Source organism: Chlorocebus sabaeus, chromosome 13, assembly GCF_047675955.1.
Source record: "Chlorocebus sabaeus isolate Y175 chromosome 13, mChlSab1.0.hap1, whole genome shotgun sequence".
Classification (NCBI taxonomy): Eukaryota; Metazoa; Chordata; class Mammalia; order Primates; family Cercopithecidae; genus Chlorocebus; species Chlorocebus sabaeus.
The window spans coordinates 35353697-35369322 of NC_132916.1; the positions used below are offsets into that span (position 1 = coordinate 35353697).

Here is a 15626-nt window from a genome sequence, read left to right on the forward strand (position 1 = left end):
GACCACCTGTCAAAGTCCTATAGCTGATTATAAACCATCTTTTGAAAAGGATCAAAATAGGACAATTGTCTGTGAATGACAAAATGTCTTTGGGTAATCACAGTCAAAACCATGATTGACAAAGAAATTTGGTTATTTCTGTGGTTTACAATAACAACATAATAATCTTAATTATGATTGATAGCATATACTCAGACATTAGAATTTTAGAAACCACATACAATTTTGGAACATATATTAGTATTTTTCACTAAAATGTAACCTGAAGAACATTAAACATTATTTTTATTTTGGCAATCCCACATAACTAAACATGTCAGTTAATCCCGTTTACCTCTCTTTTTGGATAATCCAGGAGCCCTCTGTAGTATTCAAAAGTAAGATGTCAGAAAAGACAACCTTGAAACTGAAGTTTGATTTTGGGAAGCCTGTTAAATACATTAGAGGTTTAAAACACTTTATATTATGAAATACAACTGCATATTACCATAAGTCATTTATTTAGCCAAAATGATGACTCAAAAATTTTAAAAAACGTAAAAACCTTTACTCATTAAGAGTGAAGACAGCTTTCCAAACACTCCATCTCTGGTCTCTCCCACACCCTTTATTTTTTGATGAAATCTTTAGATAATTCTGTCTAATCTTAACCAGTTTGACCATGAGGTAAGATTCTTATAAACCTTTACAAATTTTTGTTAAAGAGTAGGTCAGTGCCTTAAGAAAACCTTGTTGTGCTTTTATTCTAATGTTCAATATACAGAAAAACCATGTAATACCCTTTTGAATTTAGTCAGTATGTTCACACACAGAATTTCTTTTGCAAGATTAATGTTTACAGACCTTCCACAACTTGTTTAAACCTTTGACTTTATTTTATCCAACTTAAAACAATTATTTAATCCTCTAAACTAGACAAAAATTTACATTCCCATGCCTTCTTATAATCCTTTACTAAAAACGTATTTTACTTTCCTTACACACCTTGATATAAATCTGTTTTCAGTAGTCTCAATTACATGGCATAATGGTAAACCTTAGCAATTTTTAATTTTAATGTAAAGCCTGGTAAGTTATTTTAATTATGTGCTACCAATTGTAGCTTAAGCTGTAGCCACTCTGGTGTGCTATTGGTAATATGGCATTATGAAACTGTAAAGCAAGCAAGGTGAACAATTTTCAAAAGCAAAAGAAGCAGGCTGGGTGCAGTGCCTCACACCTGTAATCCCAGCACTTTGCCGGCCAAGGCAGGTGGATCACCTGAGGTCAGGAGTTCAAGACCAACCTGGCTAACATGGTGAAAACCCGTCTCTGCTAAAAAAAAAAAAAAAAAAAAAAAATTTACATAATTTTTTTATTATAAAAAAATATAAAAATTAGAGGTCATTGTGGTGCATGCCTGTAGTCCCAGCTACTCAGGAGGGTGAGGCAGGAGAATCACTTGAACCTGGGAGGCAGAGGCAACCAAGTCGTGCCACTGCACTCCAGCCTGGGCGACAGAGTGAGACTCCGTCTCAAAAGAAAAAAAAAATCATTTTAAATCCCTTGTTACCCAACTTCAGCCTCACCAAGTGGCCAATATTTCTGGCTTTTGAACTTTTTCAAAAGTAACCTCATAGGTGAAACCAACAAGACTTAAGTAAGGTTGTGATTTAACCGCCTGTATACAAGGTATTTTCAAAGAGGTGGTAAGCAGTTTTTACAAAATCTAGAATCTTTTAAGATAACTCAGAGAAAGGAAGATTTCAGAAAGGAAGCTAGAAGTTGTTCATGGAGGGAAAGAGAATCAACAAATATAAAAGTCACACAGATATTAGCCAGAAAGTATTCATTCCCTAAGCCAGGACTGAACCTGGGCTGCCATTGTAAAATGGCAGAGACCAAAAAAAAGTACTGCCACGTGGTTACAAGGTCAAGCTCCCAAGGACATAAAACAAGATGGAGACCTTAATCAGTTTTTTTCCTTCAGAGACCTGTAGCGAAGTTTGTAACTGACCAGTTTGCAGGGCTAGCTTGAACAGTGGGCATATGGGGTCCTAGGTCCGTGTTCTATCCTGTCTTACTCCTTATGACAGAACTGTACAGAAAGACACACAAAGCATACCAGATTGGCTACAGCTTAAGATTAGCCTCACAAATCCTTTTTTCCATTAATTAAAACTTTACAGAAGAGTAAACAGTGATTTTTATCCTTCTTTTTACTGGTCTGCACAGGGAGAAAGAGGCCAGAAGTCTGAATGGTAAGAACTTTTACTCTTTTACTGGCATGTCGGGTTTCTGGGTTCCCTTCCCAGTTCAATTTTAAGCCAAGTAGTTTAAGGTTTGGGGAAATTAAACTTTTCACAGTTTGGGGGATGCATCCAAGGGCAGTATCCTGTGGTACAAGGACCCAATTATCCATCCATGAAGAGAAGACAGAAGATGAAAAAGAAGACATTTATTTCAAAGGAGTCCCAGTGATTCAGGATGCATTCAAAAGAAGTACAGACTGAAGATGGCTGGTTACCCATCTGGAAAGAGGGGGAAAAGGCATCGTTTAGTTCCTTTCTCCTCCCAGCATATACCTAGGGTACATGAGGAGGAGAAAGAAAAGGTGTCCCCTTTCTTTCTTCCATCTTTGTATCTCTGAGCCCCTGTGACCTTGGCAGGTGCTGCCCATGGGTGCCAACACGGCTTTCACCCATGTGGAACAGGGAGGCCTAGAAGGTAGGAATGATCTGTACTCACCTACGTACTGCCTATCCTCCCTGCTGTCAGTAATCTTTGAGTTTCCTAGACCTCATCTATGCCATAGATAAAAGCATGACCTCCTTCCATGAAGCAGGGGTTTAATTGGCAGGAATTAATCCTACTCACAGTGCTGTGTCCCTTGACTTTCATTGCCATCTGCTTCTCGATCCCTCAGATCCAGTTTTTCTTTCTAGGCCTTCAACCTGAAGCTTGAAATGGAGTTTGGGACAAAAGGGTGCCTCAGGAGGGTGCATGGACTCATTAAGTTAGGGAGTCCCATGAATTTGGGTCCTGGCCTAGTAAGATACCTTCCAAAAGGACAAAAGAAAACCCTTGCATAGAAAAGCTCCCTGTATTCACAGGGCTGTGTTTAACTCCTGATGTTGTGGAGAAAAGACAAAAGAACAGCTTAAGTACAAGAAGGGGGAAGTGCCTGGGGGAAAAACCTCTTGCTCTATGCAAATGGGTTCCTTCAACAGGGGGAAAAAAAAGACACTTCTAATCCCTGTATCCTCCTTGCCTCTAAGAACAGATGGAAACTGCATTGTTCTGAATTGCATATCTGACGGCTGGGCCAAATGCTCATTCTACCCAGTAATATCTCTGTAGTTTGCAGCAACACTCTTAACATTGTAAAAGAAGAGATAGGTGCCATGACAGGCCCCCCAAAAAGAAGGAAAATGTGGTAGAAAAAAACTGGATTAGAACAAGGTTGACACTCCCAACCCTTGAGAGCAGTGGGGTGAAGGGTGGGTGTTGGAGTCCTCTCCAGCATCCTGTCCTCTGTAATCTGCACCAGTCGCTCTTAATTGGCTCACCAGAGGTTCCGTGCTTCATCCGCCTTCAGCACAAAGTCTGAGGACAAGAAGCCTTGGAAATGGAAGTGAAAGAGTTTAGGTCCGCATTTACTCACCCATCAGGGATCCCAGATGAGCCCTGAGACTGGGATTACAGTTGTGAGCCATCATGCCTGGATTCCAATATTTTCTTGTAGAAGTTTTATAGTTTTCAGTTTTACATTTAAGTTCTATGATCCATTTTGAAGTGATGTTTTATATGGTATAAGGTAGGGATCAAATTTCATTGCTTCCTATATTTTTAAAGCTCTGTTATTAGGTATATATACATTTATAATTGTTATAGTTTCCTGATGCCTTGACACTTTTACCATTGTGAAGTATTCCTCTTCATTTCTAGTGATATTTCTTGTCTCAAAGTCTGTCTTGTCTAATATTAGTATAGCCACCTTAGGCTTTTAGGCCTACTGTTCACATGTGATATCTTTTTCCATCTTTTTATTTTTAACTTATTTGTCTTTGAATTTAAAATATATCTCTAAACAGAATATAATTAGTTATTGTGTCTTTATCCAGTCAATCTTTGCCATTTGATTAGAGTCTTTAGTCTATTTTTATTCAATGTAAAAATTGAGGCCAGGCACAGTGGCTCATGCCTGTAGTCCCAGCACTTTGGGAAGCCGAGGTGGGCGGATCACTTGAGGTCAGGAGTTCGAGACCAGCCTGGCCAACATGGTGAAATCCCATCTCTATTAAAAATACAAAAATTAGCTGGGTGCAGTGGCGCGTGCCTGTAATCCCAGCTACTTGAGAGGCCGAGGCAGGAGAATCACTTGAACCCGGGAGGTGGAGGTTGCAGTGAGCTGAGATCATGCCACTGCACTCCAGCTTGGGCAACAGAGCAAGACTCCATCTCAAAAAAAAAAAAATTGATATGGCCATATCCATTTAGATCTTTTTAAATTTAATGACATTTAGGTCAATTTGTATTTAATGTAATAATTGATATGGCCATATCATTTAGGTCTGCCATTTTGCTATTTGTTTTCTATTTGTCTCATCTACCTTTTGTTCTTCTGTTCCTTCTTTTCTGCCGGCCTTTGCATTAATCAAATAATTTTTAGTAATCAATTTTAATTCATTGATTGGCTTTCTAGCTGTATCTCTGTGCATAATTTTTTAGTGCTTTCTTTGAGTATTACGATATGCGTCTTTAAGTCATCCCAATCTATTTTAAGTTAATACAGAATTCAGGTAAAATATAGGAGCCTTATTACAGTATTTACCTATTTACATCCATCTTTAATGCTGTTATTTTCACTTATTTATTATAACATCTACATATAGTGTTATAGTTTTTGTTTAAACAGTAATTTAAAGTTATCCTTGTAAAGAAATTATGAGGAAAAGTGTGTGTGTGTGTGTTAATCCTTCCTTTGGACCCAAGTTGCCAGTGGTGTCATTTCCCTTCAGCCTGAAGAACTTTAACATTCTTGTAGTGTAAATTTCCTAGCGACAAATTCTCTCCATTTAAAAAATCTTTATTTTGCCTTCATTCTTGAAGGCTAGTTCAAAAGGCTGGATATAGAATTCTTGGTTATTTTCCCCCACTTTCAGCACTATCAGTATGAAAGTTCCAATGTCTTCTGTCCCTTATTATTTACAAGAGGCCACCTGTTAATGATATAATTGTTCTCTCTAGATATAATATATTATTTTTCTCTGCTTTCAGAATTTTGTTTTTGGCATTCAGCAGTTTGACTGTGATGAGCTTAGGAATCATTTTCTTAGTGTTTATCCTGCTGGGGGTGGTCTTTGAACTTCTTGGATCTACAAGTTAAAGTTTTTCACACAATTTGCAATTTTTATTTTGGGCTGTTATTTCTTTTTATTTGTTTGCTTTTTACAGTGTCTTCCTCTGTCATCCAGGCTGGAGTGCAGTGGCACCATCGTAGCTCACTGAAGCCTCAACCTCTCAGGCTCAAGTGATCTTCCCCTTGGCTTCCAGAGTAGTTGGGACCACAGGTCCCAACACACACACACTTTTCCTCATAATTTCTTTACAAGGATAACTTTAAATTACTGTTTAAACAAAAACTATAACACTATATGTAAATGTTATAATAAATAAGTGAAAATAACAGCATTAAAGATGGATGTAAATGTGCATGCTATCACACCTAGCTTTTTTTTTTTTTTTTTTTCCTGTAAAGATGAGGTCTCACTATTTTGCTCAGGCTGGTCTTGAATATCTGGGCTCAAGTGATCCTCCTGCCTTGGCCTCCCAAAATATATAAGTATGAGCCACTGTGCCCAGCCCCATTATTTCTTCAGAATGACTCACATTTTTTCCTAGAGATCCATAGGTCTCTAAGACTTAATTTTGTTTAATATTATTCTCTTACAGTGAGACAGGATTTGCAATGTGAGAAAAGGCCAGCTGTCTTTAGATTGGGTATTTTCTATCTCCAGTACTTCATCCGTCAAAAGTATGACTGAAAAATGCATTCAGTAGTTATCTGTAGTAGGGTTTGCGTGACCACTTTATTTCAATGCCATAAACATAGGTTGATTAATAAATATTTTAAAAGCCACTCTCAAGTAAAATATAACTACCGAATAACCTTTAGGATGGCAATAAAATGGTCAAGGCAAGAGTACAGTCTATCCACTCCTGAATTTTTGTATAGTTTCCAGACAGCTTTGTGCCCCAGGAATTATTGGGACTTTGGTAAATAATATTTTGCATTTTAATATCAGTTTTGCATATTATTATTTTACATAATTTAGGCTATTAGACCAATATTGAGTTATTACAGAGGAAAGATACCAATATACTTCAAAAGTATGACTGGAAAATACATTCAATAGGTTCCCTTAGCAGATTGCAGATGAAAGATAAGAAAGGTCTGGGAACTTTGAAAATAGAAATTACCCAATCTTTAGATACATACTTTTCATCTCTAGAATTTTCTCTTGTTTTTATAGTTTACATTTTGTTGTTGAGATTCCCTATCTCTTCACTAAGTAAGATCACTTCTTATCTTAAATTCTTTGAAAAATATTATTTTCTAATTCATCTAACATATTTATAATAGAAACTTTGAAATCTTTGTTTACTAAATACAACAGCTGAGACCATTCACAGTCTATTTTTTTGATTGCCTGTTTGTTTGCATGCCTCATAATTTTGGTTGAAACTTGAACATGTAGATAATATTTTGAAATAACTCTGAATCTACTGTGTTAATCCAAGGATTATTAAGTTTTTGTTCCTAGCAGATAGCTTGCTCACATTGCAAATCCTATCTCACTGTGGTGTGCGGCAGCTGATATCTCTGCTTAGTTCTTACAACTTTCAGATGCTGCCTTTCTTTATTCTGGCTTCTGTTCAGTCTACCGAGCATCTGCACATTTTATTGGCCCTCTAGAAAGCCCACAACTTTGTAATTCTTCTTGCAACTGTAGCTTTTCAAACTCTCGCCCAATTTCTGTCAGTTTTTAAGATATTTTCCAGTATGTTTAGTTTTGTTTAGCTCAGATTTAATAATAGTTATCTGTAGTAGGGTTTGCAGGACCACTTTATTCCAATGCCATAAACAGAAGTTGATTAGCATCTTCTTTTTTTTTTTTTTAGATGGAGTCTCACTCTGTCACCCAGGCTGGAGTGCAGTGGTGCGATCTGGGCTCACTGCAAGCTCTGCCTCCCGGGTTCACGCCATTTTCTTGCCTCAGCCTCCCGATTAGCTGGGACTACAGGTGCCCGCCACCACGCCCAGCTAATATGTATATATATATATATAGATTTGTATTTTTAGTAGAGACGGGGTTTAGTAGAGACGAGGTTTCACTGTGTTAGTGAGGATGATCTCGATCTCCTGACCTTGTGATCTGCCCACCTCGGCCTCCCAAAGTGCTGGGATTACAGGTGTGAGCCACTGTGCCCAGCTGATTAGCAAATATTTTTAAAGCCACTCCTAAGTGCAATGTAACTACCAAATAACCTTCAGGATGGCAATAAAATGGTCAAAGCAAGAGTACAGCAGTATAGCCTACCCATTCCTGAATTTTTGTGTAGCTGCCAGACAGTTTCATGCTCCAGGAGGTACTGGGACTCTGCTCAATAATATTGACATATTGCATTTTAATCTCAGTTTTGCATACGATTATTTTATATAATTTAAGGCTATTAGACCAATATTGATTATTACAGAGCATAGATATCTTGAAAGAGGCCAAGATGGAGTGGAAATGCAGGTTGGAACTACCAAAGGGCAAAAAACTATTTATCAACCTTTAACTACAGTAAATCTTCCCTTTGGGTATTTTCATTTGTAAACACTTCGCCCTTGCAATTATTTACATCTGCATAATTACAACACCTTTGCTTTATTTGGCATGCAGGAGAATCTTCTTAAATATCAAACCTAACCACTTTGAGTGATTTGCATCCTGCTTTTGTCATACATTTAGAGCCTTGGGATTTTTTCTCAGAATGGAGTAGGAAACAAATAGGATCTAGATAGGGAAATTGAAATGCTTCCTGGTATTTTTCTGTAAAAAGATTTCTTAACATGTCTTCTTGGATGTGTCTCTCTGATGTCAAATATACACACATATTCAAATAAGAGATATACAAGCACATCTTATACATTTTTGGCATCTATATCTCTTAAGACACAGGACGTTCTATCTGGTGTTCTGATCAGACCACTTTTGCATATGTTACTAGACTGAAAAATTTTGGAAGGTAGAGAAATCTCTTTATTTGTTTTTATATTCCCAACAGCCTAGGATAGAACCTGGAACATTAAAGAACACTAAAATTTTAATAGTGTAACTGAAAAGCAGGTTAGTTGGTCACTGCATGTAGAGTCCAATTAACAAGAGCAAGTTCTGATACAAAGAAGTGTATTTATTTCAAAACTAGCTTAGAGGCAGAGGGACAAAGCCTCCTGCCTAAGTGTGCCACTTCACCTTTGGAGCAAAAAGTGGGCATTTTTATAAGGTAGGGGAGGAAATGAGCAAGGGCAAGGGTCCCTCTGCTACTGGGCAGATATCTGAGCTGGCACCTTCTTGGGCGGAAGTAAGTTGTAGAAGTGGCCAAGTGGGCGTGCTTTCAACATGCTCTCCTAGTGGGCATGAGTTATGAGATGACCCTGTGGATAGTTCTGTGGGGGCATGCTTTGATCTGCAAATCGACTGTCAACTTTCGAGGAGAGATCCTTGGGGGGAAAATTCGGAAGTCCTCTGTGGGTGTTTTGTAGAAGAACATAGAGGGACTAGGGCTCGATTGCTATTTATTTATTTATTGAGAGAGAAGGTCTTGCTCTGTTGCCCAGGCTGGAGTGCAGTGGCACCATCATACCTTACTGCAGCCTCAAACTCCTGGGCTCCAGGGAGCCTCCTGCCTCCCTGCCTCCCAGGAGTCCCAGCCTCCCAAGTAGCTGGGACTACTGTTGTTTGCTACCATGCCCAGCTAGTTTTTAAAGTATTTTTTTTTTTGTAGAGATGGGTTCTTGCTTTGTTGCCCACGCTGGGCTTGAACTCCTGGCTTCAAGTAATCCTCCTACCTCAGCCTCCCAAAGTGCTGGGATTATACATATGAGCCACTGTTCCTGGTCTAGTTTGATGCCTTTTTTTTTTTTCCTGAGACGGAGTCTTACTCTGTAGCCCAGGCTGGAGTGTAGTGGCGCAATCTTAGCTCACTGCAACCTTCGCCTCCTAGGTTCAAACGATTCTCGTTACTCAGCCTCCGGAATAGCTGGGATTACAGGCACCTGCCACCACACCCAGCTAATTTTTGTACTTTTAGTAGAGATGGGATTTCGCCCTGTTGGCCAGGCTGGTTTGAACTCCTGATCTCAGGTGATCCACCGGCCTTGGGCTCCCAAAGTGCTGGGATTACAGGCATGAACCACCACACCCGGCTATTTGCATTTTTAAGATAAAAATTTTACCATGCTGGATATATTACAGTAACTATGTACTTCAGTTTCCCAATTGTTAAACGAACTTAATAGAAGTACTACCTTATAGAATTCTGGAGATTAAATGAAATAATCTTCTGAGTGCAACAAATATATTATCAGTACAACAGCTAGCTCTGCTGAGTCTTTATTATTATAATAGTGGTAATAGTCAGACTTGGAAGGGGTGAAAGAGAACAACAGTCTATTTTATTTTTGTGGCATATATATCATAGGTCATAAGACCTTGGATTATTTAGATGCCATGTTAAAACTTGACAAAAACTAGAAATGTTGTGAGTGTGCAATAGCAGGTAATAACTAATCTGATAATTAGTTTATTCTTGAATTTGATCAGAAGACAGACCTAACTTCATCTATTGCCAATTATTATTGTAGCAAAATCTATTAGAATTTCAGTGTAGGCACTACAGTACAATAGTGTGAATTTCAAAAGTGAGATATTTTATGTGGCTTTTTAAAATAGGTTTTCAAACCAGTTAAAGTCTCTAAAACCCATTAAGAAGGATACTATGGGTCAGGAATAGCATTTTATGAGGACTCCTGAGAAAACGGTGCTGAGTCCCCTCCACCATGGTGTAAGTGGAGGTTACTCTCACTTGTTCTCTTACTTGGTATCTCTCCTTGTTCTCTCACTTGGTATCGAGTGAGAGGGGCTTGAGAGGGACGACTTAAGAGATTTAAAGGATTCCCCCCAGTTGCGGGGAAAAGAGGACCAGGGTCCGCTCTCCGAGATACCCAACAAGGAGAGAACTGTGGCTAGCTTACTGTTCCCACAGAAAGAACTATACTATAATGGTGGCTGTGTTGAATTTGCCTACACTCCAGCCTTTGTCAGGGCAAAGGAAATATATTTCCTGCAGATTAGAGGTGGGTCTAGTGGAGGAGAGGGATAGCTTGGAGTTGGACTTCTGTCCAAATAGATGCCTGAAAGGGCAGGGAGGTTCCAATGGTGAGTCTTTTGAATGACAGCCAAAAAGCCAGGAGAAGAATGAATTATCCAAGTCAGTGGAGCTATGACCAGAGGTGAGACTCTGAATAACCCATGAAAGTGCATCTGAGAAAAAAGAGTTAGCTTCAAACATCAGCAGACAGGTGTTTTGGCAGGAAGGCCCATGTTGGCATCTCTTTGCCTTCCTTCCCCAGCCTCCCTGTCTTCCATGCCTATCTTGGAAAGATCCCACAGCTAGTGATGGCGAAAGTTGTGGAAGAGAAGAGAAGCAGCTGATTCAATCCCTTCCCAGGTTCCCTGGGGCTGGGGAAAACATTTGATTACCTAGTGAAGATTGGTTTGTTACCTAAGTGACCATAAGCCTTCCTTTATTTAACATTGACCAAAAGAATCAAATGGGCCTGCTGAAGTGATCATCTAGTGGCAAGGGAAAATTTTTCCCCACTAAATAAATTTTAAAAAGACAATCAAGACAAGAAACTATATTTGATTATATCCTTTAGTGCTTATTCAGTAAACACATAAGTCTGTAATTTTTAATATTTGGTATAACAGTAGATTGAAATCCACAGTAATTCACAAAAACTTATGCAAGGTTTTTTTTTTTGAGACAGAATCTCACTCTGTCCCCCAGGTTGGAGTACAGTAGGATGACCTTGATTCACTGTAGCCTCCACCTCCCAGGTTCAAGCACTTCTTGTGCCTCAGCCTCCTGAATAGCTGGGATTACAAGCATGAGCCAGCAAGGCCAGCTAATTTTTGTATTTTTAGTAGAGACGAGGTTTCTCCATGTTGGTCAGGCTGGTCTTGATCCTGATCTCAGGTGATCTGCCTGCCTTGATCTCCCAAAGTGCTGGGATTACAGGCTTGAGCGACTGTGCTCGGCCAAGGTATTTTTTCTTGAAAAATCTTCACTCATATGAGCAGTATATGCAGTATAAGGATATGCTCTTGGGTTTCTTGACGTGGTCTAATATTTAGTGTTGGCCCCTTAATTATAAAAGCGCTTTTATCTAAAAGTAGATGTTAGTTGTCAGGCAATGTTTGCTATAAAAAAAATTAAATAAAAAATAAAAGTAGATGTTAGGATGTTTTCTTCTGGCCTGCCTAGTATTTATATTAGATTCTTTCTTTTCTTTCCTCCTTTCTTTCTCTTTCTTTCTTTCTCCTTTCTTTCTTTCTTTTCTTTTCTTTCTTTCTTTCTTTCTTTCTTTCTTTCTTTCTTTCTTTCTTTCTTTCTTTCTTCCTTTCTTCCTTTCTTTCCTTTCTTTCCTTTCTTTTCTTTCTTTCTCTCTCTCTCTTTCTTTCTTTCTTTTCTTTCCTTCTTTCTCTTTCTCTCTTTCTCTCTTTATCTCTTTCCCTCCCTCCCTCCCTCCGTCCCTTCCTTCCTCCCTCCCTCCCTCCCTCCCTCCCTCCCTCCCTCCCTTCCTTCCTTCCTTCCTTCCTTCCTTCCTTCCTTCGTTCCTTCCTTCCTTCCTTCCTTCCTTCCTTCCTTCCTTCCTTCCTTCCTTCCTTCCTTCCTTCCTTCCTTCCTTCCTTTCTCTCTCAGCTGCCCAGGCTGCAGTGTGCAGTCACATGATCTCGGCTCACTGCAACCACCATCTCCCGGGTTCGGGTGATTCTCCCATCTCAGCCTCCTGAGTAGCTGGGACTACAGGCACCTGCCCCCACACCTGGCTAATTTTTGTATTTTAGTATAGACGGGGTCCTGACCTCAGGTGATCAGCCTACCTTGGCCTCCCAAAGTGCTAGGATTACAGATGTGAGCCACCGCACCCAGCCTAGACTGTTTCTTAAACACCACAGATGTCTGAATTTTTTTGAATGAAATTAAATTATTAGAGATTAGTAAAATTTTGTATAAGATAGTAGACTAAAAAATTCTTACTAGGCTGGGTATGGTGGCTCATGCCTGTAATGCCAGCAATTTGGGAGGCCAGGGTGGGCCAATTGCTTAAGCCCAGGAGTTTGAGACCAGCCTGGGCAACATGGTGAAACCTTGTCTCTACAACAGATACAAAAATTAACTGGTGTGGTAGCACACACCTGTAGTCCCAGCTACTGAGGAGGCTTAGGTGGGAGGATGGCTTGAGCCCAGAAGGCAGAGGTTGCAGTGAGCCAAGATTGCATCACCACACTCCAGCCTGGGTGACACAGCGAGACCCTGTCTCATTAAAAAAAGAAAATTTAACCTGTCTCAAGCTCCCCATACTGTAAGGCTCTAAACGTCTTGGTTGGATTGTGCTAATATATTTGGCCAATCAGCTTCTTCCTACCGTCTACTTTTGAACCCCTATCACCACCATTTAAGTCAAGATGACAGTGTTTACACAATCTCTTCATTGTATTTTAAGATTAGTCTTCTTTCTGGTGAGGGAAGACAGATAATAGAAATATGGCTGACTGACTGGGCCATGGCTCACGCCTGCAACCCAGCACTTTAGAGGCCGAGGTGGGAGGATTGCTGGAAGCCAGGAGTTCAAGACCAGCTTGAGTAACAAAGTGAGACCCTGTCTCTACAAAAGAAACACACAAAAAAGAAATACAACTGACTAAAATACATAAATAATTTAAAAATGTAAGAAGGCAAAACATTTCTGGGCTCAAGGTGGGTGATCGCTTAAGCCCAGGAATTCAAGACCAGCCTGGGCAACCTGGCAAAACCTCGTTTCTACAAAAAATACAAAAATTAGCCAGGCATGGTGCTACACACCTGTGGTTCCAGCTACTTGGAAGGTTGAGGTGGGAAATTTGCTTGAGCCTGGGCTGTCAAGCTCACAGTGAGCTGAGATCGCACCACTGTACTCCAGCCTGGGCAATGGAGTGAGATCATTTCTCAAAAAAAAAAAAAAAAAGGCAAAATATTGAATTATTAGTATGATAAAGTTTCATTTGGACTTAATATGAAATTCATTACTAGAAATGATGATCATTTGCATAGGGCTTAACTACCTTTGCTAAGAAAATAGAGTAATATACTGGGAGACTCCCAGAGCTTCACAGAGCTTCAGGGACATCTACCAAGACAGACAATTTGTTGTCATCATCATTGTTAAAACTCTAAATTATTAAGTGCTTATGTGCCAGATACTGAGGTTTATGTGCACTTTCTCTAATCTTTAATAATTCTAGAAAGGTATTTATTTGATCCATTTTCAAGATAAGAAAACTCATTCAGAGGGGAAGTAACTTGACCAAGGATATGTTGCAGTTGTAGAGCTGGGAATATGACTCATGTCTGTTTTTTCCACAGCTCATTTTCACTTAGGTTCCATTAGTTTGTTTTACTTTTTTAGGAAGACTTACAGACTTGATTTCCTCGGCGAAGTCAGATCACTCATTTCTTTGGCACATAATTATGATTATTTGTATTTAATATTTCTTTTTTTCTTGTTGGTTTTCATTTTTTGGGTTTTTATGGAATCTGACTTCTGATTCTCAATTTTTTTATTGTGAAATATAACATACCTTCAGAAAAGAAGATTAAACATATGTATGGTTTTATAAATAATTATAAAATAAATACCCAGTAACTATTATCCAGGTCAGCAAATATTCTACTAGTGTATGAGTCAATTTCCATGGCAAAAGAACTAAGCTTAGGCGCTATACTAAAAAAAAAAAAAACTAAAAATAAAATTTTTCTAAATGTGTATTATATCAATGGAATAAGTACAAATATAACTTACCATGTCATAATTCCTCCCACCGTTTCCCCTCTTTTACAGCATGGGTAGGTTCTCTCTCCATGGGGATGATTTTCTTTTGCTGCCCAATAGTCAGCGTCTTCACAGACCTATTTGGTTGTCGGAAAACAGCTGTCATGGGTGCTGCTGTTGGATTTGTTGGGCTCATGTCCAGTTCTTTTGTAAGGTAAGGACTTGGTTTTTTCATGTTGCTTTTTAAAAACTGTTAAATGCCTTAAAGTTTTAATTTAAAAAACTCTGTTATTTACAAACAAAGCTCCTCCTTTTCATTTCTTAAAACTTTAAGCAGTATGACTTATAAAACAAACTGTTATCCATAGCAGCAAATCAGAGCTTAAGAATTTGAATGCTTTTTTTTCTTGTAATTTCCAAGACTTAGACATCAATCAGGATATATGTGTTCCCTGGTGCATGGAAAAATGTTTCTCCTTATCTTTTTCTTCTGTTCACATAAAAATCCCAATGGCACTCAAGTTATAACAATAAGTTACCTAAAATAGCGGCCTTAGTTTAAGGTCCATTCAGTCTGAGGCCCACGGGTTACAATACGTGCTGTTTTAAAGTAGCTGTTCATAGGCTTGATATGAAATATTTTTATTAATGAGACCAAAACCTTGCCATTTATTCCAATCCAGATAGAGAATTCCTGTCTGTTCTTTAAAAAAAGGACATGCTAAAATTTTAAAATATCATGGCAAAATGAAGTGGTCCAATGTACCTTAAAATAAAACTTAATGTCAGTGTACTTCTCCTGTATCTATTAGAAAAGGGATCCGCAGCCCCTGTGCCACAGACTGGTACGGGTCCATGGCCTGTTAGGAACTGGGCTGCACAGCAGGAGGTGAGCTGTGGGTGAGCAAGCAAAGCTTCCTCTGTATTTATAGCTGCTTCCTATTACTTGCATTACCACCTGAGCTCCACCTCCTGTCAGATCAGCGGCAGCATTAAATTCTCCTAGGAGTGCAAACCCTATCGTGAACTGTACATATGAGGGATCTAGGTTGCACTCCCCTTATGAGAATCTAAATGCCTGATGATCTGTCACTTTCTTCCGTAACACCCAGATGTTACCATCTAGTTTCAGGAAAACAAGCCCAGGGCTCCCACTGATTCTACATTATGATGAGTTGTATCATTATTTCATTATATATTACAATGTAATAATATTAGAAATAAAGTGCACAATAAATGTAATGCACTTGAATCATCCCTAACCACCCTCCCCTGACCCCATCCATGGAAAAATTCTTCCTGAAACTGGTCTCTGGTGCCAAAAAGATTGGGGACTCCTGTATTAGAAGAAAAGATGCAGTGCACTGAAGAGGGACTAACCGTAAGGAGCAGATGGGCACATAACTGCATTAAACACCTCTCCCTGCAGCTCTGGTTCTCCTTGTAAGTCCCTTGCCTTGGCAGAATAATCCTCAGTTAGAGAAACACTGATTTAATA

At 39.1% G+C, this 15626-nt stretch overlaps 1 protein-coding gene across 2 annotated transcripts in view; it reads left to right on the forward strand.

Annotated features, from left to right (window-relative positions):
* The window catches only part of SLC16A10 (solute carrier family 16 member 10), a 144922-nt gene that overhangs the window by 72356 nt on the left and 56940 nt on the right, over window positions 1-15626 (forward strand). For both annotated transcript variants that reach the window (XM_008007320.3, XM_008007321.3), the window contains exon 2: window positions 14198-14342. In XM_008007320.3, coding sequence (XP_008005511.1) covers window positions 14198-14342 — 145 coding nt within the window. The remainder of the gene's footprint in view (window positions 1-14197; window positions 14343-15626) is intronic.